Consider the following 25,444-nt stretch of genomic DNA (forward strand, 5'->3'; position numbering starts at 1 on the left):
TCCCAGTATGTTACCCATAGATGTCCCTACAGTCACAGATCCCCATAACAGTGTGTCACCCATAGATGTCCCTAGAGCCACAGATCCTCATAACAGTGTGTCAGAGATATACCTATAACAATGTTACAGTACAGATATATCCACAACAGTGTGCTATCCATGGTGGCTGCATACTGTGTCAGTTATAGATAAAAATGTGACAGCCACAGATACCCTTAAACAATGTCAGCCACATTTAAAAAGGTGTCACTCATAGTTGTCCCCATAATAATATGTCCACTGTAGATGTCCAATAACAGTGTGTAAGCTGCAGATGCCCCCAAAGCAGTATTAGTTCCAGGTACCCCCTATAACTGTGTCACCCATAGATACCCCCCATAAATATGTGTCAGGTGTCCCTATAACAGTGCAACAGCTACAAATGTCTCCGAAAAATATGTTAGGCACAAATGTCCCCATAGTAGTCAGCAAGCTGTGATCCGTTATTCTAGTCTGTTATTCCCTGTTGCAGATCGGCAGGAGGCTGAATGTAGAGGTCTTCAGTGGGATGAATGTCGTCACGTTCACCTCTGTCTATTAATAAATGTGGCATAAAGCTGGGATAATGGGATTTTCATTGCAGGCGATTATTTGGGTTGAGATTACAGGGATGTGACGTGACAGGACAGTAGGTCAATGCAAATAGATGAGTCAGAGGAGGTCTGAGAGCAGCCACCAGAGATGATCCGTGCTATAGGCTAAAACTGAGAGGAGTGAGGGGGGTGGGTGTCATGTGCACCTATAGATGTGAAGTACAAAAGGGCTGGGAAAGCATGTCACACTCTACAGAGGGAGGGGGTGCAAGAAAGTGGATGGCAGAAGATTAATGTGCCCATTGAAGGAAGAGGATTACTAGGTAAGAAGAATTGTGAAGGTTGTCTAGGATATAGCACGGATGAATTTATCATTGAGAATTCATTGTGATGTCTTTCTGTGTTATGGTAGTGGAGTGGATTAATCTGCAGGGGTGCTTTGTAAAATTAAATGACTATATTTCTCTAAGACCTATACCCACTGTTTGTATCTCCTGTACATTCCTGTTGAGGGCACACTTAACTAGACGGTAGGTTCCTAGAAGATGTAACCTAAGAGCAAATTCTTATTTCTACATGGGTTAGGGGGATGCATTGCTCCACCTGTGCTGGACTATGAGCAGCAGAGACAGGAAGAGGACCTACCATAGCTGTAAGTTGGGACCGTCTGGTTAGATTAGTTTCAGGGTTTTTGTATTTTTATTGGTGAAAATGGTACATTTATTAGTTTGGGTGGAAGGGTATTGTTCTTTCTGTTGTCATCTGTTAATCCAAAATATGTGATATAAGAACACAAGTCAGGTCCAGTTGATACCAGATTAAAGGACTTTATTGTATTTTAGTTGGACGGCCAACTAGTATCGGCCCCACTTAGCATTTTTGAGTCAAAACCAAGAATGGCTACAAAAGGAATGGGAAATATATAGGAAGTTCTTATACTTCTACCTTCTGCTCAATCCACTCCTGGCTTTGACTCAAAAAATCGCAGCAAAATCTGCAACAACAAAAAAGCTGCATTTCCGCAATGTGAAGCCCAGGGGTGTAACTAGCAAAGGCTGGGCCCTACAGCAAACTTTTGACTTGCCCCCCCCCCCCTTCCCACGGTATAGCCCTTCCTTTCCTGACCCCCACAAAGTATAACGCCCCATTTAGATACACTATAATGTCCCAAAGTATAATTGGGATTGATAAGTAAGTAGGATTTGTTACCTGCTGGGATTACTCCTGCAGGTAATGGCCAATTAAAAAAATAAAAGCAGAAGGGCCCCACTGGGCCCCCTAAGGTTGCAGGCCCTGTGGCAGCAGCTACAGCTGATATGGCGGTACTTACACATAGTACAATGAATACACAGACCCTATACCCCTAATGACGCCCATGTTAGTGTGAAACACCTGACAAATCATGACAATGGAATGTTAATCTGCTAATGTCAACAAGGCACGCAGGCACTCCGCCCTCACACCCCTGGCATGCAGTAACTTAAACTCTAATAACCTTTTGACTGTTTCCCAAGGTGCATACTACTTATTTCCCAATCAGATCTTAAGTAGATAAGTGTGTTTCTACATCTGTTGCAAAACTACAACCACCAGCAGTTCCTGACAGCCTGTGGTAGGCCAATCTTTGGGTTTTCTCAGGCTCAGCGCGTGGGTGCTCCCGCAACCTCTGTAGAACCATATAGTTGTGCCCCATTGTGGTGCTGAAAGTGTTATGTGGGGGTTGGCTGGGGACCAGTGGGAACATGCCAATAACCCAAAGAGTAGGATGGCAGAATGGTACTTATGTGGCTAGCAACAATTCTCTTTTCCACTGCAGACCACTTTTCCATCTTGCATGTGTGGAGCCACAACAAAGACACTCCACAACCTGCAGGTATCCTGAAGCTCCATATATCCAAATAATGGAGACCTTCCAGATATCTGGATATACACTGATTTCAATATTAAAAACCATATAAGTCTTTGGTATGGCAAAAAAATCAAAAAACAGATGAAGGCCGTGATATGATTGTAGGGTTATAGGTTGGACTTGATGGACTAATGTTTTTATCCAACCTCATCAACTATGTAACTATGTATGTAGCTATGATCGTGGGTGCAGAAGTATTGTCATGGTGACTGAGGGCCTACTGCTGACCCCCACATCACTCTTGAAAGTACCTGTAAAAGACTTTGCTAGAGGCATTCATATAGAAATACTTTCACTCTAATTTCGGAAACTACAGTACATTGCAATGTAGAAGCATTGCAATGTACTATAGTAGTAATCGCACCACCTAGTGCGATTATAGTCCAAGTATAGATTTAAAGCAAAAAAATAAGTTTTGTACAGTATGAAATAAAAAAGTTAAATAAAAAAGCAAAATAAATAGATATTTTTTACAGAAAAATAAAAATAATAATAAAAAATAGCCATATTACAACCCATACTATAAAAATAGAACCTATCCCATATGGTGATGTTTACCCCTTTAATGGGTTAAAAATGTGATGTGAACCTAGCCTAAGTAGTGTGTGTATAATAGCTACAAGAAAAAAGGTATTTTGGGTAGCAATAAATTGTCTCCCACACTCCTGGGGATTCACCATACAATGCCATTGTTGGTCTCTACACTGTTTGTATTTGGGAGTGGGATTAAGACAGATAGACCTCGAGGACCACTATTTTTTCCAGTATTTTGCTAGGTATGTTGCACCACCTTTAGAAACCAAATCCTGCAGTGTAGCCATATGTGTTGTAAACCTGATTTTGGCTCACAAATACTGATGCAAATTGTGGACCAGAATACTGCCATCTGAATGCATTCTGTAGGCTCTGACCTCTCTTCTGCTCATGCATCCCAATAATGCTTGGCTATAGTGGTATATATAAAGGTTGCGAACCCTTGTCAGATTATAATCTAGAGTAGGAGAGTCATTGCCTAATACAGGATCGTTAAAATTAGTTAGGTTCATTTTAACGACCCTGTATTAAGCAGTGACTCTCCTACTCTAGATTAACATGCATCCCAATAACCTAATATTTAGACATTATACCCCAGAGCTGTATTCCCAACTCTGCAAACTTTAGCATTCCCTGCTAGTTTAATGTATTCACAAAGCTTCCTCTAGTGAGCACTTGTGGTTACGTGGTGAATTTTTATTATTATTTATTTATCTGGGAAATATGGTGGCTCAGTGGTTAGCCTTGCAGAACTGGAGTCCTGTGTTCAAATCCCACCAGGAACAACATCTGCAAGGAGTTTGTATGTTCTCCATGTGTTTGTGTGGATTTCCTCCCGTACCCCAAAGACATACTGATCGGAAAAATGTACATTGTGAGCCCTATATGGGGCTCACAATCTGCACAATATTATATATATATATATATATATATATATATATATATATATATATATATATATATCTTTAGACCTATGTCAGATCCAGCTAAATGTGGTGAAAGTTGCTGATGATCTGATGTCTATGGTGGTCTTGCACATAGGATAAAAGCAGATGCTACTAAAGTAAGCTGAATCTACCAGAGACCTGCGAGTAAATATGTTGTGTGTATGGCTTTAGTCAGAGTAGTTCGAAATAGCATCATTATAATTTGCAGAGATTGATTTGTGCAATTTAAGTAATTGCAGTGATTTCCCACCAGGGGGCAGTGAGAGTTATAAATACAGCTATCACATACCAGACCTTTCCCATTATAGACAAATAGTAACATGGATAAACCAGCTACAAAAGAGCTGGTGCCAAGAGATAAGATACTTGGCTTCTAATCGTGTTGATGTGGACATATTCAGTCTGGAGATTGTGTTAGAAAATATTAGGGATGTCAGCTCCCACCTACTTCAACCAGCATTTTTCTGTCCTCATGATTCGTGCAGAAACAGTAAAATTGTCTTAAAAACACTGCCGTTACCCCTCTCCCCCAAGGCTGCGGGACTGCTGAAGCTATGCAGGGCATCCAAACCCCTCATTGCTGCAATTGGATAGCTGAGGGGCAGGAAAGGACAGCGGTATCCCACTTTAACAATCCCTGGAAAAGCAATCATACTTTAAGGTGGTGTGAACACACATCCTAAATAGTTAGCTGTTCTCTCCTTGGCCCACACGAACAGTGGACAGGGAAAGTACTCAGCCACTGTTCACATTCACCTGTGGTTTGGCATAGAAGCGGCCTCAGTACGGTGTGCCGCAGCGTAGTTCATTCTAAGCTCTTGTTGCATAGGTTGCATTTTCTATTGTATTTGCGTGTGACTTGCACTGTGTAATGTATTGACTAGTTTATGTCATTGTAGCTGGTGCAAAGTTATTGCAGGGTCATTGCAGAACAGAGGTACACCTAAGAGTCGCACTGTGGGAGATGTCTGTTGCTCTTCCATGATGCAAAGCATTGATGACAGAGGATGCCCAGACTACAGTTGGGGGAAAGGGGAATACTATTTAAGGGCCTATTCCTGCAGTGGGGAAGTGACAGGTTGCTGACCTGTGTACGCAGAGCCTGGTCAACTTTAGATGAGGAGGAACATTAATGAACCTAAAACATCAGATGGTTTCAGAAACTAAGACAACAAGTACACTCTACTTACATGGCCTCACAAGAGGCGGCATCGCTAGCTAATTTGATACTATAACCATCACGTGCCGCTCAGCTGCTGTATTGTCTTGTTTGCTGTGAAACCCAGTAAAGTACCCTGCAGTGAAGTCCCTGGTGTCTATAGTATTCATCTTCCATCCTTTACAACAGAAGTGGTTCTGATAACTGGCAAGCAAGGAAGGGGTTGGTGTGGTTGGGTGTTGGCCCCTGAGGACTGCAGTTCTGGTCAGTCACGTGAGCACCATATTGTGCACCACCCCACCCCTGAGGAAGACAGATTGCTATGTGCATCGGTAACAACACAAGTTGAAGGTAAAGGCATGCCGAACAACAGGGACATTGATAGATTGGAGGAGCTCAGCAAACAAAACCTGACCATAAAATACAATATTCTCAATTTGTAAGCTGGTTCTGTATACCTCCTGTCTTATCTTTGTACCAGGGTGCTGTTCTACCCCTTTCCCCATCGTTCTCTTTCTATAGTTTGAATTTGTATACAGACACAAGTCTAACACGGGTTCAACCAAAAGTTAGCATATATTAAGCTTATCTCTTATATCAGGGGTAAAAATAATTGCAGAATAAAGCAAGTAAAGCAGCCACCCCAAGACTAATATGATATGGTGCTGGAGAGTCGTATTGCCACCCAAATCTTCACATTACCATTGCTCTTTTAATGTTTTACTGACATATAAAGTTCTGTTTTAAGCTGTTGAAGGTTAAAGGGCAATGGGCTATTGACCAGAATAGACTTTGATTACTAAACATGAAACTACTGGGAAAGTTTACAAAAATGTTCTATTACTAATAAGTGTAGGCAGGAATACTGGGAAATCACCCCCAACGTGTGTATAAGTGTAGGGAACATCCATAATTCTGTGCATAGCATTATGATATTTTTATTTTAGTAAAGGGGGGCAGTCATATAGCAGTTATATTCTTCTAAATGGGAATATTAATATTGGAGTTATTGTCTTGTACATAGAGAACAGTACTATAGATCTATTCTTGTACATAGGACATAGATAAGTAGTTATATATTCTTCTACAGTAGTTATATTCTTAGATATCGAAGGCAAGAAAAAAAGGGGGGGGGGGTAATTATTCTAGAGTTCCCCCTACAAAAATTTTCCCAATTGAAGCACTGTGCTTGGCATGAGAGGCCAAAAGTGACCGATCGTCAGCCAATTCGAGTAGACAAACCAGGCAGTTTTTTGGTAATGTTGGTGGTGGGATTGTTCATACAAATGATGTTATCATTGCTTGGACAGCCCCATAGTGACTAGATAAAATGATATATGTTTTGTCAGCTTTACAGATAGTCAGATAGTGAATGCAGCTAGTTAGAATCATTGGTCATGGCTGGGGTACAGCTATAAATGAGCCAATAGTGAAGTTGATAAATAATAACCCAGAGTTAATGAATGATATAAAAATCTTTGCTTAGTCATTTCTTTGTAACTACACATGTTAACTTTGTGATTCTGCAAATTAATGTGTAAAGATGGGAGTCCATAATAAAATGAAGTGAAGATAGTGGTCAGTTTGGTTAAGAGAAGAGCAAATTCCACTTGGATGTTGCCCGGGTCCTTGTGTCCCTTTGGAAAGCAACTCTATGACCTTATAATTCGCTCACAAATATCCAACTAGGGCAAAGTGGAACCATGGTACAGGGAGGATTTAGGTTGTAGGATTATTTTAGATTTATTTGTACAGAGCGATTGAAAAAAAAAATCCAGGTAAAGCATTGTTTGTATCTGCTTATGGACACTTAAAATGAATCTTCACTTCTTAACATCACAATAGTTGTAGACTAAACAGTGTGTGCTTCTTGTTATGGTTCCCAACTCTACAACCTCTGCAGAGATGAAGTCATGGAATTCTGTCCATCAGCAGTCACCACTAGGTGGGGCTTAGGAGCTTACTGCATACTGTTTATCCATTGAGCTCAGGAAAAAAGTATGCAGTTTGTTCCAAAAGGGTTTCTTTCTTCTATAGGAGTTTTCAGGATTAAAAAACATCTTTGTTTTTCATTCAAAATAGAGCCACAGGTTGTGTGTGGTTTTTCAGCTCAGCCCTATTCACGCTAAAGGGAGTCTATAAATGTGCGGGACTGGGGCAACGCACAGTGGTAACCCGCTTCTCAAAGACATTTGTGTTCAGCTCCTGTTGGTCTCACTTTTCAGACCCACTCTAGGATGCCACCCAGTGCCATCTCCAAAACACAAAGACATGTCTCATGGACAGCGATTTACAGCAACCACTTAAGAATGGCACTGCAGCAGGCGTGGCCCTTCCTAGAATTCACAGAACAGTGCATTAACATAGGGAAGAAAAGTTGAATTTCTTAGTAACAAGATTGCTCTTTGACGTGAAAAAAGGTATGTGCAGTAATGTGAGTAACCGGCCCTAGAACAGCATATAAGTGGTTTGAAACCAGTTTGGTGGTGGTAGATTTCCTGTAAAGGAGCTGATTTGCATAACCATACACAACCCATAGATAGGAATGCAGCTGTGCCAGAAAAAAATCCACCATGTTTTTGGAATCCTGGACATTGCCTTTAACATAGCTCACTAGATGAATTCGGGAGGAACTAGATGAACTGGAGGAAACCTACCAATAAGTAAAGCTGAAAAGGCTAAAGGTATCGCCTACATCATGTGTAATATCGCACAGCATCACTTTGTCCCCGCTGTTCTCATTCTAATTTTGGATCTGGGGACATGAGACACAATGACTCCCACAAGGTCAGATTATAGCAGAAGGACTGGAGCAGTCTGCAGTGTAGTCGGTGCTCTTAACTACTGAGCTCACCTTGCAGATTTTTTTATGTAGACTGTGTAGCTGAACTCATTACACAGTGTGTCACCTTTATCACACTGAGCAGGACTGTTTGTCACCTGACGTGTGACATGGGTGGCAGGAACTATTAGTCCTGACAGGGTCTATGTATTTAGCCTCCTCACTGCTTGACTTTTCACCTCGCTCTGTCTTTATTCCAGGAAAGCTGGGTATATAAAAGCAGCAATAGATTGGCTAGCACTAAGGCTATTATAACAGGCAGCAGCTGCACAGTGTGACGGAGACTGCAGGACGGGTGACAGACAGAAATACAGCGGCAGATGGCTGACTTCATTGCAGGAGCTCTGGGAGGTACATTGCCTGTGAATGAATGATAATATATGTATAGAATGGTGTCTGTATTATTATGTGGCATCAGGATGATTTGTCTTCTGTATTATCCTGTTTAGTGTTTCTTCTGTCTGTTCTGTTCTCTCTATTGTCTTCAGGCTTCTTACAGGCATATTCTCCTATTTACTCTACCTTAAGTCTTACATAGACACAGTAAAGGTCATTGTCATTTATACTCATTGATCTGTGAGAGGTTAATGTTGGCTACAAGACGTATCTATAGGATAAATTATATAAATGGGAACACAGTAGTTTTCCACCCGAATGCTACTCATGGTTTTATAATAGATCCTAAAAGACCCATCCTCATCATTATTATTATTACTCTTCATATTATTACTATTATTATTCTTACATCTACTACTAATATTACTATTACAAGTATTATTACTGATACAAATGTGATCACTGTCGTACAACTATTACTACTACCAATATTAATTTCTCTTTCCTCATTAGTATTTTTTTGACTATTACTCTTATAATGATTAATATTCTATAATATTATTAATATTACTACTAATATGACTCCTTTTCTTCATATTATTATCATTACTGCTACAGTATCATAACTACTATTACTATAATAGCACTATTATTATTATTATTTATTTATTTAATTTTATTTTTCTCTTATTTCTATTCATTCTACTACCGTTCCCACTCTTGTTATGTTGGGTCAACGGTACATTATATGAGGGCACTGCATGGAGACTTAAGGGGCCATTAAATGGGCGACACTGTACTGTATGGGGGCATTATATGGGCGTGGGCATTAGGGGTTAGTGTATTGTATGGGGACATAAGGGATCATTATACAGTATGGGGCATGAGGAGGTCATGATACTGTGTGGGGAATAAGAAGGCAGTTATACCATGTGGGACATAATATAAGGGCCATTATACTGTGTGGGGACATAATATGGGGGCATTTATACAGTGTGGAGGAATAAGGGGGCCATTATACTGTATGGCAGTATAATATGGGGCCATTATGCTGTGTAGGGGCATAAGAGGATTATAAAGACTATTATATGTGTGGGGATATGCCAGTCATAGCTGCAGATCTCACTTATGGTTTTAAACCTTTACAATGCAAAAATTAAAAGTAATGGAAGAACTACAGCCATTCCAGCAGGTGCATTTTGCTGCAGCAGCTTTTAGAGAGCACCACAAAAGGACCCACTAAGGTTCTGTTGCCAAAGGGTTGATACAAACCTGAAGCCAGTCCTGGTTATAGTTATTATTATTATTATTAAAACTGTAGTTGTAGGGGTGCAAAGGTAGCAGTCACACCTGAAGCCTAGTGCTTGATAGGGGCTAAAGACCCCTTTGCCACATAAGAAGACATTGGCACTTGGGTCCTTGCATAGAGCACCCACTTTTATCTCTCTAACAATCTAATCTCTACAATCTGATAGACAGTAGAAAGCTACTGTTCAGATTATAGGAAACTTTGACCTACTGGGTCCCTGTTCAGCTGCATAGGTATGTTCACCCCTGGGCCTTGTTACATATTTTGTATTCAAGCCTATAAGCTTTCTTTACATTACACCTAGGAATATTACTTCTATTACTATTTTTTAAAATCTTTATTGATATAGCACAAATAAATTTCATAGCCCTTAGCCATTTCTTGCTTCTCATGATAATACAGCAACCATGATGTTAAATATTGTTATCAATAATAATATTTCAGCATGCAGAGTCGTGAATACTACCTGTGACTCTGCATCTATTGGGAAACTACAGATACCAGTATAACCGGACATAGGTTACAGTTATGGATATTATGGGTTTACTGCCCCTTGTATTAGCTACTGGAAAGAGCAAGTTCTGCAGCCTGCTGTTTGGAGAATCTGTCCAGCTGGAATTTCATATTATTACAATAATATAATAAATAGTTTTATGTCCCAGTCTGGAGGGGAAAGCGTTACCATTTGACCTTCTTATGTCCAGCTACTTACATGTCAGCAGTAGGCATTAGTGCATAACACCAGTGGTGGCTGCAGTCCAGTAAGGACAAGCTGATTGTATAAATCTCCATGACATCACGGGAACAGAGTCCATTCATGTCCATACACAAAGAACATCTCCAAGAGTGTACAATGCATACAAATATATAACCTGCAGCAGTGTTAGCAAGTGATCAATCAATAAATCTATAAACTCTATTGTTTAATCCCGCCATATTTCATGGCCATCTATGTTTGTAATGCAGGGGCTTGTGGAGTTATGGTCGGATACCCTCTCGACACAGTGAAGGTATGTAGAATGTGTTTTTTTATGTATGTTTACAGTTTAGTATTTGGATTTGTGCTTACCTTTTCTGGACTGACATATCTATACAGTGGGAAGCAGTGAGCAGTACCCTTATGTTGGTCTATTACTTGATACATCTGCCATATGAGCGAAAGCAATTTTGGTAATGAGAAGAGCAGAGGCATCAATTTCAAGGTAGATGCTCTCTCCAATGGTGTCATCATAATGCACAATCTCAATATAGAAAGAAGAGAAGCTGATATGATCTGTTGATAACATTGAATACCGCCAAATAGTGGTGCTGATGCAATAACTACAGCTATCCTCCCTATTGCTTTCTCTCATGGTGTGGGTGGATCAGGTAATAGAGTATATTAAGGGAACTGCTGTAACATGGGCAGAGGATCCTCCATGTGCAATCAATATATGTAAAACAGCTCCAGTCTTGTTTATGGATTACATATTAGCTCTGAGGTGAGTAAAGCCAGTACATTAGCATCGTAATGTTCGCTATTCTACTGCCAGAAACTGAACACTTTCCATCATTATTGAGTATATTAATTATTTACTTAGCTTACTTGTATATTGGCAACATATTCCACCGTGCTTTACAGCCACCATGCTGCCCAAGTAAAAATGGTTGCTTGTGACAACATGCTATCCTTTTTATGGAATGGAAAGCTGACAGAAAGGGCCTTCCATTTTTAATTTAACATCTCAATTTCTGATTGATACAAATGGAAAGTGTTTTATTTTTATCCATCAATTGTTTGCTATTCCAATCTTCTGATGGATCAGAACAATGGATATTACAACTGCAACTGTATTGCAATTGCATTACAATGCTTGTTAGAAACTTGTCCACTTGGTTGACTAAGGTTATGTTCACATCTACGTCAGTGTCCAGCTAGTGCTAAGTCCATCTGAGATCGCAGATGTAAAAGTCTTGCAAGCCTGACTTTTTCATCTGCCAATGTTGATGAGAAAATAACAGATAATGGGTTAATAGAATGCAGCCCGTTCTAGTCAGTGGCGTCCCTGGGGTTCCATAGCTGTCCGTTATTAGACTGACTATCTTTATTGTTTGAATTTGTTGGCTCACCAAGGCCCAGGCATTTCCTCTCACTCACATGATCTGCCCTGAAGTGCAGGCTCTGCTGCCTTTTGTGGTTCAGTAATGAGCCTATGACCCACACCTGGGCTGATGCCTACTCTAGACCCGTCCTGGACCACACATAGGTCAGAAGCCTGGGGTAGATAAGCAAAATCACAGCCGCAAAATAGCGCCGCGGCACGTAACTCCGTGTGAACCCTCCCTAAAGGAACCGCTACATAGGCAGCCCATTTATTTCAGAGGAAACTGTATAATGCTTCATTTTTCCTGTGGAGGTGCTGCAAGGAAATTAAAGTTTTAGTTCTGGGCTGCCTTTTAGTTTACAGTTGATCACTGGGGTCCTAAAAAATGGGGAACGGGTAATATACAAACTCCTTTAATAAGCATTCGGAAGAAAATAGTCCATAGTGTAAAAAAATTTCTAGGAGTGTACTGCAGATATTCCTAACTTTCTAGTTTGTATCATCTATCACTGACAAGTTCCCCCAGAGATTACAACTGATCACTGGCAGTCAGTCCCAGTAGCGTGACAATAAGATTATTGCAGGGGACCTCTCAGCTATGAGAGGTCTGTCATATCCTTTATCAGTTAACTGCAGGATGATAACCCGGGGCTTTTACCCTACCTTGGCTTATACGGTATCTATTCATAAGCTAATACTGTTCAATGTTTCTCAACCCAGGTACGAATTCAGACACAGAGATACTACACTGGAATATGGCACTGCATTTGTTCTACTTACAAAGTGGAAAAAGTAAGTACCCCCCCCCTCCCCCATATGATCAATCGGACACCTCTGAATTGCATTGCTCTCAACTTACTTTTATCTTCTATAGGTATCTGGGTTCTTCAAAGGGATGTCAATGCCTATTTCCACCGTGTCTGTTAGCTCATCTATTGTATTTGGCGTGTATAGAAATTGTTTGTACAATCTCTGCAAACTGAAATATGGGACGCCACATGTTAAACCATCCAAACTGGATATTTTCCTGTCTGGCTATGCAGCTGGAGGAGTACAGGTACATTAGTCCTTGCATAATAAATTGTTTTGGTAAAAATTAATTGAAAAAAGGTTATTGAATAGTACTAGCCTGTAGCCCAGTAATAACCAGTTCTTAGTATACCCGACACAGGAGTCTAGTTACAGTATGTCAGAGTATGCTTGGCCTTATGAATCTCTGTACGCTGCAAAGCGACCTCTTTGAGTCGACGTCTCCCTTAAAGAGACATACCAACCCTTCCAACCCATGTCTAGGACATATCACCAAGTCAGCCAGTACCCTTCTTTGCGCCGATAAAAGGCAATCTTGACAAAGCTGCCTGCTTCCTTTTGGAGGAGTTATTCTGGTTTGGCTTTATTCCCAAGTTATGTTTTCAGAGTTTAGCAAAACCAGGCATTGATCTATAGAGAGCTACCTTCCAATAGGTGGAGCTAGAGCAAGTTCTCACTTTTTTCCACCAAGGATGACTTATTTACATTCTTCTTTTTTATCAGGGCATCCATAGTCTAATAAATCCCTTTACACTGCAAAACAACCTCTTTTTGTCAATGTTTCCTTAATGAGACCCTTAATGAGCCTCTTCAGAGCTCTCTTGTAACAAGTTTTACACTTGTGTCAGTAGGACCTGGTTTTTAATTTCTGGTTGTAAACAGGTATGTTACTATTCACTGACAACAAGCAAGATCTTGCAATGCAGACAAATTGAAACAGAAAATTTCTACTATCTTTGGACTTTCTTACATATAAACTTGCTTTTTGTAGGTCTTGGTCTCATCACCTGCGGACATGGCAAAAGTTCGACTCCAGACGCAGGTGTCTCCTCACCGTTCTAACATGTGCTCCCTCCTGACCCAACCAAAGTACACCGGTCCTGTCAACTGTCTCTTGACTATAGTGAAGGAAGAAGGATTTTTTGGATTGTACAAAGGCTGCTTTGCTCTTATGTTCAGAGACTGCCATTCATTTGCTACTTACTTCCTGTCATATGCCGTCTTTCGGGAATGGTTTGTGCCAGTGCAGCAGAGTAATTCAGGTACGTTGTGGCGATATAGCTCTAACTAAAGGGATCAGCATTTGTAAATTGTGATAAACTGTATCCAGGTTCATTTTTCAGATTATTTTATTACAGTCTGATCTTGTATTATTAATTTAATTTCTCTGTGAATCCTCAAGTGTACAAAAACATATAAACATCAAAAATGGTAGCACAATGCTACCAGTATACCTACAGAAACCAAATAATATCACTAAACAGTGCCAAAATAATACTCCAATAAAGCTCCTAACCCCTTAAAGGGATTCTACCATTAAACTACCTTTTTTTCTAATGAACAGGAAAGAAAGGCTATTTGTCTCCTACCTTTAGACGTGGTCTTCGCCGCGCCGTTCCATAGAAATACCGGTTTTAACCAGTATGCAAATGAGCTCTCCGCAGCAATGAGGATGGGCCACAAAATGGCCGCGGGCCAGCTCCTGTATTGAACTGCAAGAGTGGCTACCCCAAAATGGCCGGCGGTGGCCATTTTTGGGTAGCCGCTCTTGCAGTTCAATACAGGAGCCGGCCGTCGGCCATTTTGGGGTGACCTCTCTATGCTCCTGTATAGAACTACAAGAGCAAGAGAAGCCAGAAGAGGCGGAGTTGCTGCAGAAGAAGGAGGCGGTGCAGGAAAGAGCTCTCGGGCACCAATGGGGATGCGCTCATCGGCCTTTCAGCGCTGGGGCCCACCCTCATTGCTGCGGAGAGCTCATTTGCATACCGGTTAAAACCGGTATTTCTACGGAACGGCGCGGCTGAGACCACGTCTAAAGATAGGAGACCAATAGCCTTTCTTAAGGCTATTCCAACGTAGTAATTAGAAAAAAAAGTAGTTTAATGGTAGAATCCCTTTAAGGACATTCATCATACTTGCAGAGAATAGTAGGGCTTTTACCCCTTAAGGACGCAGGTTAGTTTGTATGTTAATGCTCAGTGACTTTATTCATAGGTTAATTATGGTGCCCATTTAGGCACTGAGCGAGCACCATAGCCGATAGGTCTCTCTGATCACTCAAAGCCATCATTAGATACGACCAATGCATCTCGGTGGTTACTTTCAATTTCATTTGTAAGTTCGGTGTTGGAACGGCTCGCCTACATTTGCTGTGGTAGTGATCATACTGGGCCACAGAATATAGGAAATTTGTCATTTTACCACACGGTGAACGCTGTAAAAATAACAATTGAAGAAAATGTCCTAACTGCAGTTTTTTTTTCACTCCACCCCATTCCGAATTGATTTAAAGCTTACCAGTACACTGTGTGGGATATTTAATGTTATCATTATGAAATACAATTTGTTCTAAATTAAGCCCCCTACTGACTCTGTGAAAAGGAAATAATCAAGTTATGGTTTTTGGAAGGCATGGAGAAAAAAAAACAGAACATCATGCATCCTCAAGAGGCTAAATAATATTGCTATACATTGTAAGCGTACAGGTACAGTGCCTATATAGTATCTCCATATATCCCCATTCTTTCCTGGAATTATGCAGTTGTAATATAATGCTATAGTGTGGTTACACAGTGCTCTAATACAGATATACAGATATACAGAAATACAGATTGCTCAAATTATTCACTATACGGTAAGGCAGTGTTATTACCCCTGCTGGGTATCACTAAGAGAATTGGTTGAGATATCCAGATGATGGAGTTCTTAGGGCATTTGCCTTTGTTTCTATAATCCATCCGAAATAATGGTAGCCAGTCAGATTTTCAGATTATATGGTGGGGTAGGAAATAAAAACAATTGCCTTACTGGTTGTCATAAGTAACTGCACAAGCTCCCATCTACACAATTTTTTATTTTACCTTGACTCTTCTGCTATCCTTTCTCTAATAAAGTAACTTACTATTGCCTGTGGTATTCTGGGGTAAACACGGCTCAGATGTTCTATGTAGGAAGGCAGGGATCATTGACTGTAACTGTATCCTCATGAATCGCTGAACAGTAAGGAATGGAAAACTACCAACTGTTCTCCATTGTACTTTATGTTCCTAGAAGCAGCACTTCTGGATAAAGCAGGGACATCCATGCAGCCTGTGTTGCTAAATTTAACCTACATACAAATAGATGCACTGCCCTGTCTACATTGGAGCTGAGTTTAAAGGGCTTGGCCACTTTCAGACCAATATTGACAAACAAATGTACAATAGAAAGATATACAATTTTCCAATATACTTTCTGTATAAATTCTTTACAGTTTTCTAGATCTCTGCTTGCTGTCATTCATTCTGTTACTTCTAGAGGATAAAACTCTGACCATGGTCATGTGATTTACGGTCCATGGTCATGTGATGAGGACACAGGTGCACAGCTGATTACCAGGCAGCTGTCTGATTACTGTGCTGTGACTGTAACGAGCAGCACCTGTGTGCTTATCACATGACCATGGACCGTAAATCACATGACCATGGTCAGACTTTTATCCTCTAGAAGTAACAGAATGAATGACAGTAAGCCGAAATCTAGAAAACGTGAGGAATTGATACAGAAAGTATATTGGGAAATTGTATATCTTGTTATTGTACATTTGTTTGTCAATATTGGTCTGAAATTGGCCAACTCCTTTAACTTTCATGTTGTAGACTTGGCAACTACACAACTACTAATGGCCATGGCAATGCTTGTAGGAATTGTCCTTATCTCGCAACTTTTTTCTTGTGCTATAGTAGTTATATTTATACCCATTTAGAAATATTAGGCTTAAATATCGGGGGGGGGGGGGGGAGTAAATTGAACTCATAATGTCTATAGAATGATTAGTTATGAGGTGCATGACAGTAGGATGCTCAGTACTGAAATGCTTCTACTGTTTGCTGTGATACTGTCATAGTGGCTGCTAGAGGAAGCTGATGGCACAATGATTTATAAATCTCCTATTGAGGTTAAAACTAGCCATTGCATTTAGATCCCTGTAGTGGTGGCTGCAGGCAGCTGGAATGATCAGTTACCCTGTACATATGTATTACGAATTAAAGCGATGTGCTGGCCTATTGTTTTTAAGATGTCATGGCTCAGGTGAGAGCTGTGGCCTATGTATGCTTTACACATACATGTACACATTAAGATCTGCGGTCTCTTTATTTTTTACATATACATTTACACGGTGAGAGCTGTGATCTCTTTATGCTTTACACATACATGTACACAATGAGATCTGCGGTCTCTTTATGTTTTACATATACATTTACACGGTGAGAGCTGTGGCCTCTTTATGCTTAACACATACATGTACTTGGTACTTCAGCTTTGTCTAATTCAAATGAAACAATAATGGTTAACAATGAAGAGGACGCAGTGCTTATCTGAGAGTTACATCTGTTCTAAAGAGCTGACCGCAGTAGGCGCCATAAGTTGAACTCCCACTGGTCTGATATTGATCATCTTTGATATGGACCTTGTGCCAATATGATGAAACCTAACAAAGTTGGTTTCAGCTTCCGATGATGTCAAAGATGGCTTCCTTTGGCAATGTTAGAAGAAGCCGACAGTTGTTTAGCAAGCCTGCAGATACAGGTTTTCAGCCTCTAGACTTAAACAAGAATGTTCCTATTCACCAACCATAAAAAGATGGAGAAATTGAGATAGAAAGTTGACTGTATTTTTGTAATTTTTATCTTAAACAACAAATATTCTCCCAGCCAAAAATATTATGATAAATAATAAAATGATACCATCCTCTTCCTGTTTATTTTTCTTTCAGAATTAATGGGTATTCTCCTTGCTGGTGGGCTTGCTGGAGTGGTGGCATGGAGCATTGCCACACCTATGGATGTCATTAAGTCTCGACTGCAGGTAGATGGTGTCACACAGCAGAGATACAGAGGGGTTATCCATTGCATCACTGACAGCGTGCGACAGGAGGGGGTCACGGTCCTCTTTAAAGGATTGTCACTGAACTGTCTCAGAGCCTTCCCCGTCAACATGGTGGTCTTCCTGACCTATGAAGCCATACTGAAGCAAATCAAACCTTTCTCCATATGAAAGTAAAAAGAACCCATGAGTACAGTGATTGTTAAAAAACCACGGAAGCTTCGGTTTAAAAGACATTATCATCTCATAGATGGCATGTGCCATGGGCTACAACCTCACTGACACCAAGTACATGCAAATGACCAGACCAGAGGTTGTAGCTTGGAAGGTGTCAACACCTTCCATACAGGGATCATTATTCTAGAGATCCTGGGACTTTCTGTAGGTGATAGAGGTCCCCATGGACATCCGGAAGATGGCTGCTGCATTCACTAATGTGTGTCAAGAATGTTATATAATGTTCTAAAATGTATCATTTTGAATTTTTATCCTTATAATGACTCGACCAACATTTAAGATTGATAGGATCTTTTCTCTGCTGTATGGACTTTTAAAGACCTAGATGCTGTTTTAAAGGGGTTGGTTGTGAACAACTTCTTTGCATAAGCCCTGGAAAGCAGCCTTTGGGCACCTTAGACACCAAAGCTCGTGTGTGATAACTACCTCTAGACTTTCTATAGCTACTCATCTGTATCCAATGTGGTGGATGATAAATTAAGGTATAGTACATTTGGGGGTGCTCTTAATAGGGAATGGAACCAACTGATTTTAGTTATGAGATATTGCGGCTTCTGTGATTTGGAGACTCCTCTGTTTTATCTCCATATGTTCTAAAAGTGAATATGGCACGGAGCAAGCGGACAACCACCCTAATGTTCAGATTGTTGAGAACAGACCAGCTATATATGTTGTATATATCTGTATATTAAATGTTCTATATTTGTAGTATACTGAATATAATCTGTATAGTGTAAGAGTTTATTTATTCTTCACATATAAAGGTTTATTCTTGAAACTTGGTAAAATGTTATTATATTTGGGACACATAAATGTTTGGTTATGTTACAGTGAAACTGATATATAAATAATGGGGCAGATTTAGAAACCAATCACAGCACAGCTTTCATTTTTTTTGGAGCTGAATGTAAAATGAAAGCTGCACTGTAATTGGTTACTATGGGCAACAAGACTTTTACACTGTTCTAATAAATCTGCCTCATTATTACCACTGGAACACCTATACTCCAGCGTCGATATATAATTCATAGCCTATACAAAGATTATTAGTCAATATAGAAGGTTCTGTTTATGGTGCTGGGATAGAAGGGCCTCATCTTTCCTTCCTCCTCCTCCATGTTTCGTGAGTCAATTGCTCACTCCTTGATAACAAGGCAGTTCCTTTGGTGAGAGGTGTCTTACACAGGCTCTTTATACATAATAACGAAGGGGTTGGGACCAACAAGACTGGGTCCTATACTCAGGAGCATAGACTATGATTTACACCATCCCCTTGCTTGACCCTGATCCAAGAGACTTGTGACTTGGTAATTGGTGGGCACTTTCACCAGTCGTGATAGAAACACTTATTCCAGCGGCCATTAACAATAGGATTATTCCAACCAGTGGCGTAACTACCACCATAGCAGCAGAGGCAGCTGCCACAGGGCCCGGGACATTAGGGACCGGGTGACAGCTGCTACCGCTGCTATCATTATTCTCGGAGGTCTTTTCGGACCCCCGAGTATAATGATCGGGGTCCCCTGTTGGTGGAATACTTTCCACCAACAGGGGGCCCTGAAGCTGCAGCAACGGCTGACACACAGGAGCTGCAGGTCTGGCTCCTCTCAGCGCTTCAGGACGCTCTCCCTCCCCCTCTCTCCCCCCCTTCCTTTCTCTGCCTGTCCTCTGCCCACCAATGAGAGGGCTGAGGAGAGCCCAGGAGGCGGGGCTTATCCCTGCCGAGCTCCTGCCGTCCTGCACTCAAGAGGAGAAGAGGAAGAAGAAGCTGCTCCAGGAAAATGAAACTAAAGATACACAGGTACATACTGGGGTTACTTATTAATATCAGGCATTTGGGGTGATTACTTTTGTTTTAGTAACTGCATGTGCCTCATATTAATAGCAGTTAACCCTATCATGTCCCTCACATTAACCCCTGTGTGTCTCACCATAAGAGTTACTAATATGTGAGACATATGGGGGTAATAATAATGAAGATACTTTATTATTACCTCCATGTCTCTCACATATCAGTAACTCTTATGGTGAGGCACACAGGGGTTAATGTGAGGGACATGATGGGGTTAACTACTATTAATATGAGGCACATGGAGTTACTAAATTGTAATGCACATGACCAGATTTTTTTTATCCACAATTGTCCTGGTATAGCGGTCAGCGGGTGACGTGACAGTATTTAGTCCTGTAGGGGCCACTATGGGACATAATACTGTGTACAGGGGCCACTATTGGGTATAATACTGTCTGCAGGGGCCACTATGGGGAATAATACTGTGTGCAGGGGCCACTATTGGGTATAATACTGTGTGCAGGGGACTCTAAGGGACATAATACTGTGTGCAGGGACCACTATGGGGCATAATACTGTGTGCAGGGGACACTATGGGACATAATACTGTGTGCAGGGGCCACTATTGGTCATAATAGAGCGCGCAGGAATGCGTAGGAGGGACTTGGTCGAGATCTTCGGTGTCGGGGGGGCCCCATGTCAAAAGTTCGCCATGAGGCCCCGCCATTCCTAGTTACGCCACTGATTCCAACTGTATGCAATACTCAACCGATCCCTGCTCTTATCCAGTCCTGCCTCTGCTTTGACCTCCAGGGGGCGCTGTGCATTTGTTCCTGACGCTGAACAATATCCGGACGCCACATCCTAATGTTGTTCAGCGCCCAGATATAATATGTAACAGCAGGCTGGAGGCACAGTGGTGGTAAGACTAGACACAAGCAGGAATAGGTGAGTGGGGGCAAATAAAAGGAGCAATAAAATGTGTGGAGGCTAATAAAGGGGTTGTTTTTTTCAGGCGGAATCCGTCTGAAGAAAGGTCAGCTTGCTTCTTTTTTCTGCTAGCAGAAAAAAACGCTAGTGGAAAAAAAAGCTATCATGTAATCAACGGTCCTTTAGCCCACTATGATTTAGCATCTGCCATTTACCCTACCCTAACAAAGTTTAACAGCAAAACACTTCAGGGGCATAGCGGGAGTTCAGGGGAATAGTGGGACAAACTGTAAACTGTCCGGGATGGCGGCACAGTCCCGCCGGATCCGGGACTGTTGGAAACTATGTAAATGCAGATCAGATAATATGCACATGCTTCTAGAGACCAACTCAGTGTTATCTGTTTGTTTAAATAGAGAGATAACACACAGGACTTTATCAAGAATCTGCAATTAGCTTAACTGATTGTCCTGCCAGCAGAGCTGTACATAACAGTGAGAGCAGTGAGTGAGGTCACTTGTCCTGTCACACAAGTCTGGCGCTATGGAAACGCTGTGTAAAGAATGGGAGGAATGAGTTCACACAGCAGGCAAACAGCAGCATTTCTAAAGCAATATATTATAGGAAAAGACTTCAATTTACATAAGCTACCGGTATAGATAGGATCCTTGAGATAGGAATACCCCTTTAAGCTTTATTAATAGGTTAATATCAGACTTTCAGGCCTCTGATTATCTCTTGCTTTAGTCGTTTAGTATTGATGTGTAGATATGTCCTATGAGTCATCTTCACAGCAGGGTCAGGAATGAACCATGTAAGAGACTCTCTCCTTCGCATATTTCTGAACATGGCAACAATCCATGGGAATACAGAAAACCTACAAAATGTATTATGTAGCATATTATGTATGCTAGACTAGCTAACATTCTGGACTACTAAAACAGTATAAAAGGTAGATTAAGTAGAAAATCCCTCCACACACAATAAAAACAAATTCTGTACAGTAGCTGAAGGATGGTCACAATTAATGTTGAGCTTCCTGGGGTCTTCTTCCTAAAATCATACATGGTAGCATCTGTAAATGTAATATATTCTTAGCCATTCTTAATCCTGAGGAAGTTCTTTTTAGCACTGCCCCATTACTCAGCTGAATAGTGGACCCAATGGTCAGATGTCACAGTTACTGAGTCGTGTGGGTCCTCTTTCAAGTGTCACTCCAAGTTAAATCTAAAAATGATAGAAATTTGGCCTATGATCCATTGTTTTAAATACTTAGAGCCTAATATAATATATATATATACAGTCCTATGAAAAAGTTTGGGCACCCCTAATAATCTTAATCATTTTTAGTTCTAAATATTTTGGTATTTGCAACAGCCATTTCAGTTTGATATATCTAATAACTGATGGACACAGTAATATTTCAGGATTGAAATGAGGTTTATTGTACTAACAGAAAATGCGTAATATGCATTAAACCAAAATTTGACCGGTGCAAAAGTATGGGCACCTCAACAGAAAAGTGACATTAATATTTTATTTTAATATTAATCTTTTGCAAAGATAACAGCCTCTAGTCGCTTCCTGTAGCTTTTAATCAGTTCCTGGATCCTGGATGAAGGGATTTTGGACAAACAATTCAAGTTCAGTTAAGTTAGATGGTCGCCGAGCATGGACAGCCCGCTTCAAATCATCCCACAGATGTTCAATGATATTCAGGTCTGGGGACTGGGATGGCCATTCCAGAACATTGTAATTGTTCCTCTGCATGAATGCCTGAGGATTTGGAGCGGTGTTTTGGATCATTGTCTTGCTGAAATATCCATCCCCGGCGTAACTTCAACTTCGTCACTGATTCTTGAACATTATTCTCAAGAATCTGCTGATACTGAGTGGAATCCATGCGACTCTCAACTTTAACAAGATTCCCGATGCCGGCATTGGCCACACAGCCCCAAAGCATGATGGAACCTCCACCAAATCTTACAGTGGGTAGCATGTGTTTTTCTTGGAATGCTGTTTCTTTTTGGACGCCATGCATAACGCCTTTTTTTATAACCAAACAACTCAATTTTTGTTTCCAAAATGAAGCTGCCTTGTCCAAATGTGCTTTTTCATACCTCAGGCAACTCTATTTGTGGCGTACGTGCAGAAACGGCTTCTTTCTCATCACTCTCCCATACAGCTTCTATTTGTGCAAAGTGCGCTGTATAGTTGACCGATGCACAGTGACACCATCTGCAGCAAGATGATGCTGCAGCTCTTTGGAGGTGGTCTGTGGATTGTCCTTGACTGTTCTCACCATTCTTCTTCTCTGCCTTTCTGATATTTTTCTTGGCCTGCAACTTCTGGGCTTAACAAGAACTGTCCCTGTGGTCTTCCATTTCCTTACTATGTTCCTCACAGTGGAAACTGACAGGTTAAATCTCTGAGACAGCTTTTTGTATCCTTCCGCTGAACAACTATGTTGAACAATCTTTGTTTTCAGATCATTTGAGAGTTGTTTTGAGTAGCCCATGATGCCACTCTTCAGAGGAGATTCAAATAGTAGAACAACTTGCAATTGGCCACCTTAAATACCTTTTCTCATGATTGGATACACCTGGCTATGAAGTTCAAAGCTCACTGAGGTTACAAAACCAATTTTGTGCTTCAGTAAGTCAGTAAAAAGTAGTTAGGAGTATTCAAATCAATAAAATGATAAGGGTGCCCATACTTTTGCACCGGTCAAATTTTGGTTTAAGGGTGCATTCACACTGAGTAAACGCTAGCTTATTTTGTAGAGTAAAATTACACTTGTAAATTTTGCTATCCCATTGACTTCAATGACATTTTACAGGCGTATTTTTACAGGCGTATTTTTTACAGGCGTATTTTTTACAGGCGTATTTTTACACTTGTAAAAAAATATCATTGAAGTCAATGGGATAGCAAAATTTACAAGTGTAATTTTACTCTACAAAATAAGCTAGCGTTTACTCAGTGTGAATGCACCCTAATGCATATTGCGCATTTTCTGTTAGTACAATAAACCTCATTTCAATCCTGAAATATTACTGTGTCCATCAGTTATTAGATATATCATACTGAAATGGCTGTTGCAAACACCAAAATATTTAGAACTAAAAATGATTAAGATTAATAGGGGTGCCCAAACTTTTTCATAGGACTGTATATATATATATATTGTACATATATAAATTCTACATCTATACTTGCCATTGGAATACTCGCACGCCACCTGGATACATTGCTCCTGCGACTGGCATGTGACTGGCATGCGGCTGATCAGATGCGGCACCTGCACTGACTGTTATGACTTGTTATGATTTGAATTCTCGGCTCACTTGTTACTGAGCTGTCAGACAGAGCTGTAGCAGGATCTTTGCGTCTCGTATTATACGAGGAGCGATTTGGATTATTTGGATTGCGGAACCGCCTAGGCACTTTATTGTTCTCTGTATTGTATTGTCTGCTGTTCTGTGTGTGTCTGTGAGTTGTTTTGTGTCTTTCTGTTATTTTCTTTGCAGGTACCATCTTCACCACCAAATGGTAAGTCCTAATCCTCACACTATTTTTAAAAGGCCATTCAGGTGCTGCTATTAGTGTGTAAAAAGACCCCCCCCCCCCCCCCGTTTTTGTTAATTACCTTGGTAATCCAGCTTCATCGTGCACAGTGGGCGTGTTGTGCACCCCTTAGTGTCATAGCTCCTGCATGCCCACCGCTGCCTCCAAGCCCCCCTCTTACTACTACTTATTCACAGCGGTTTCTATTGAAAGCACCATGCTACAGCTCGCAATGTTCTCTATGGGAAAATGGCGCAGGAGTGAGCGAAATAGTGAGCCGGAGGGGGTGCTACTGCGCACCTGTGTGCTTTTAATAGAAACCGCTGTGAATAGGCAGGAGGAGGAGGACTTGGAGGCAGCAGTGGGCGTACAGAAGCTATGACTCTAAGGGGTGCGCGACACGCTCACCGTGCACGATCAAGCTTATTTACATATTGATTACCAAAGTAATTAACAAAAACAGGGGGGTCTTTTTACAAACTAAAAGCAGCACCTGAATAGCCTTTTTAAAGGCTATTCAGGCATATCTTTAGCTCATAACCCGTAAATCTGCTGATAGAGCTCCTTTAAACCGGTATGCAAATGAGCTCTCTGGCAGCACTGGGGGCGGCCCAGCACTGGGGGCGTCCCCAATACTGCGAGAGAACTCTCCAGCACTGCCTCCATCTTCTTCAGGAATGGGGTCTTCACCGCATCTTCTTCCGGGGATTGGCTTCAAACTTCTAGGCCTCGGGCCTAGAGCAAAGCCAACTGCGCATGCCCGCCGGCCACAAGAAAATGACCGCTTACACAAGCTGTTTGAGAGCTTGAGAGAATCCCTTTAACCCCTTAAGGACGCAGGGTACTTTGGGCCTTAAGGCTCAGACCCTGTTTTTCAAATATGACAAATATGACTTTTACTTTATGCGAGGATAGCTTCATATTGCATTAACCTATCCAGGTGATTCCAAGATTGTTTTTTTGTGACACCTTCTACTTTATGTTGGTGGTAAATTTTGGTCATTATACTTTGTGTTTGTTTGTTAAAAAAAGGACAATGTACTGAAAATTTCATAAAATTATCAATTTTGAAAGTTTCTGATATTCTTGTAAAAAAACAGACAGTCAGATCACACAAAAGACTTCCTAATTAACATTTCCCATATGACTACTTTATATTGGCATTGTTTCTTCAATGTCCTTTTACTTTTCTAGGAAGTTAGAAGGCTTGTAACTTTAGTAGCAAATTTTCAAAAAATTTCAAAGATTGTGTTTTCTAGGGACCTATTTAGTTGTGAAGTGACTTTGAGGGGCCTATATAATAGAAAACACCAATAAATGACCCCATTTTA

At 40.9% G+C, this 25,444-nt stretch overlaps 1 protein-coding gene across 1 annotated transcript; it reads left to right on the plus strand.

Moving 5' to 3' along the window:
- The first annotated feature begins 754 nt into the window (after window positions 1-754).
- Window positions 755-18,602, plus strand: SLC25A47 (solute carrier family 25 member 47). The gene is made up of 7 exons (XM_075282550.1): window positions 755-895; window positions 8,164-8,314; window positions 10,575-10,618; window positions 12,413-12,484; window positions 12,567-12,749; window positions 13,494-13,764; window positions 17,478-18,602. Exons 2-7 carry the CDS (start codon window positions 8,284-8,286, stop codon window positions 17,756-17,758), a joined length of 882 nt encoding a protein of 293 aa, XP_075138651.1. The 5' UTR covers window positions 755-895; window positions 8,164-8,283; the 3' UTR covers window positions 17,759-18,602.
- The last annotated feature ends 6,842 nt before the right edge of the window (window positions 18,603-25,444 follow it).

Source organism: Leptodactylus fuscus, chromosome 7, assembly GCF_031893055.1.
Source record: "Leptodactylus fuscus isolate aLepFus1 chromosome 7, aLepFus1.hap2, whole genome shotgun sequence".
In the NCBI taxonomy this organism is placed as follows: Eukaryota; Metazoa; Chordata; class Amphibia; order Anura; family Leptodactylidae; genus Leptodactylus; species Leptodactylus fuscus.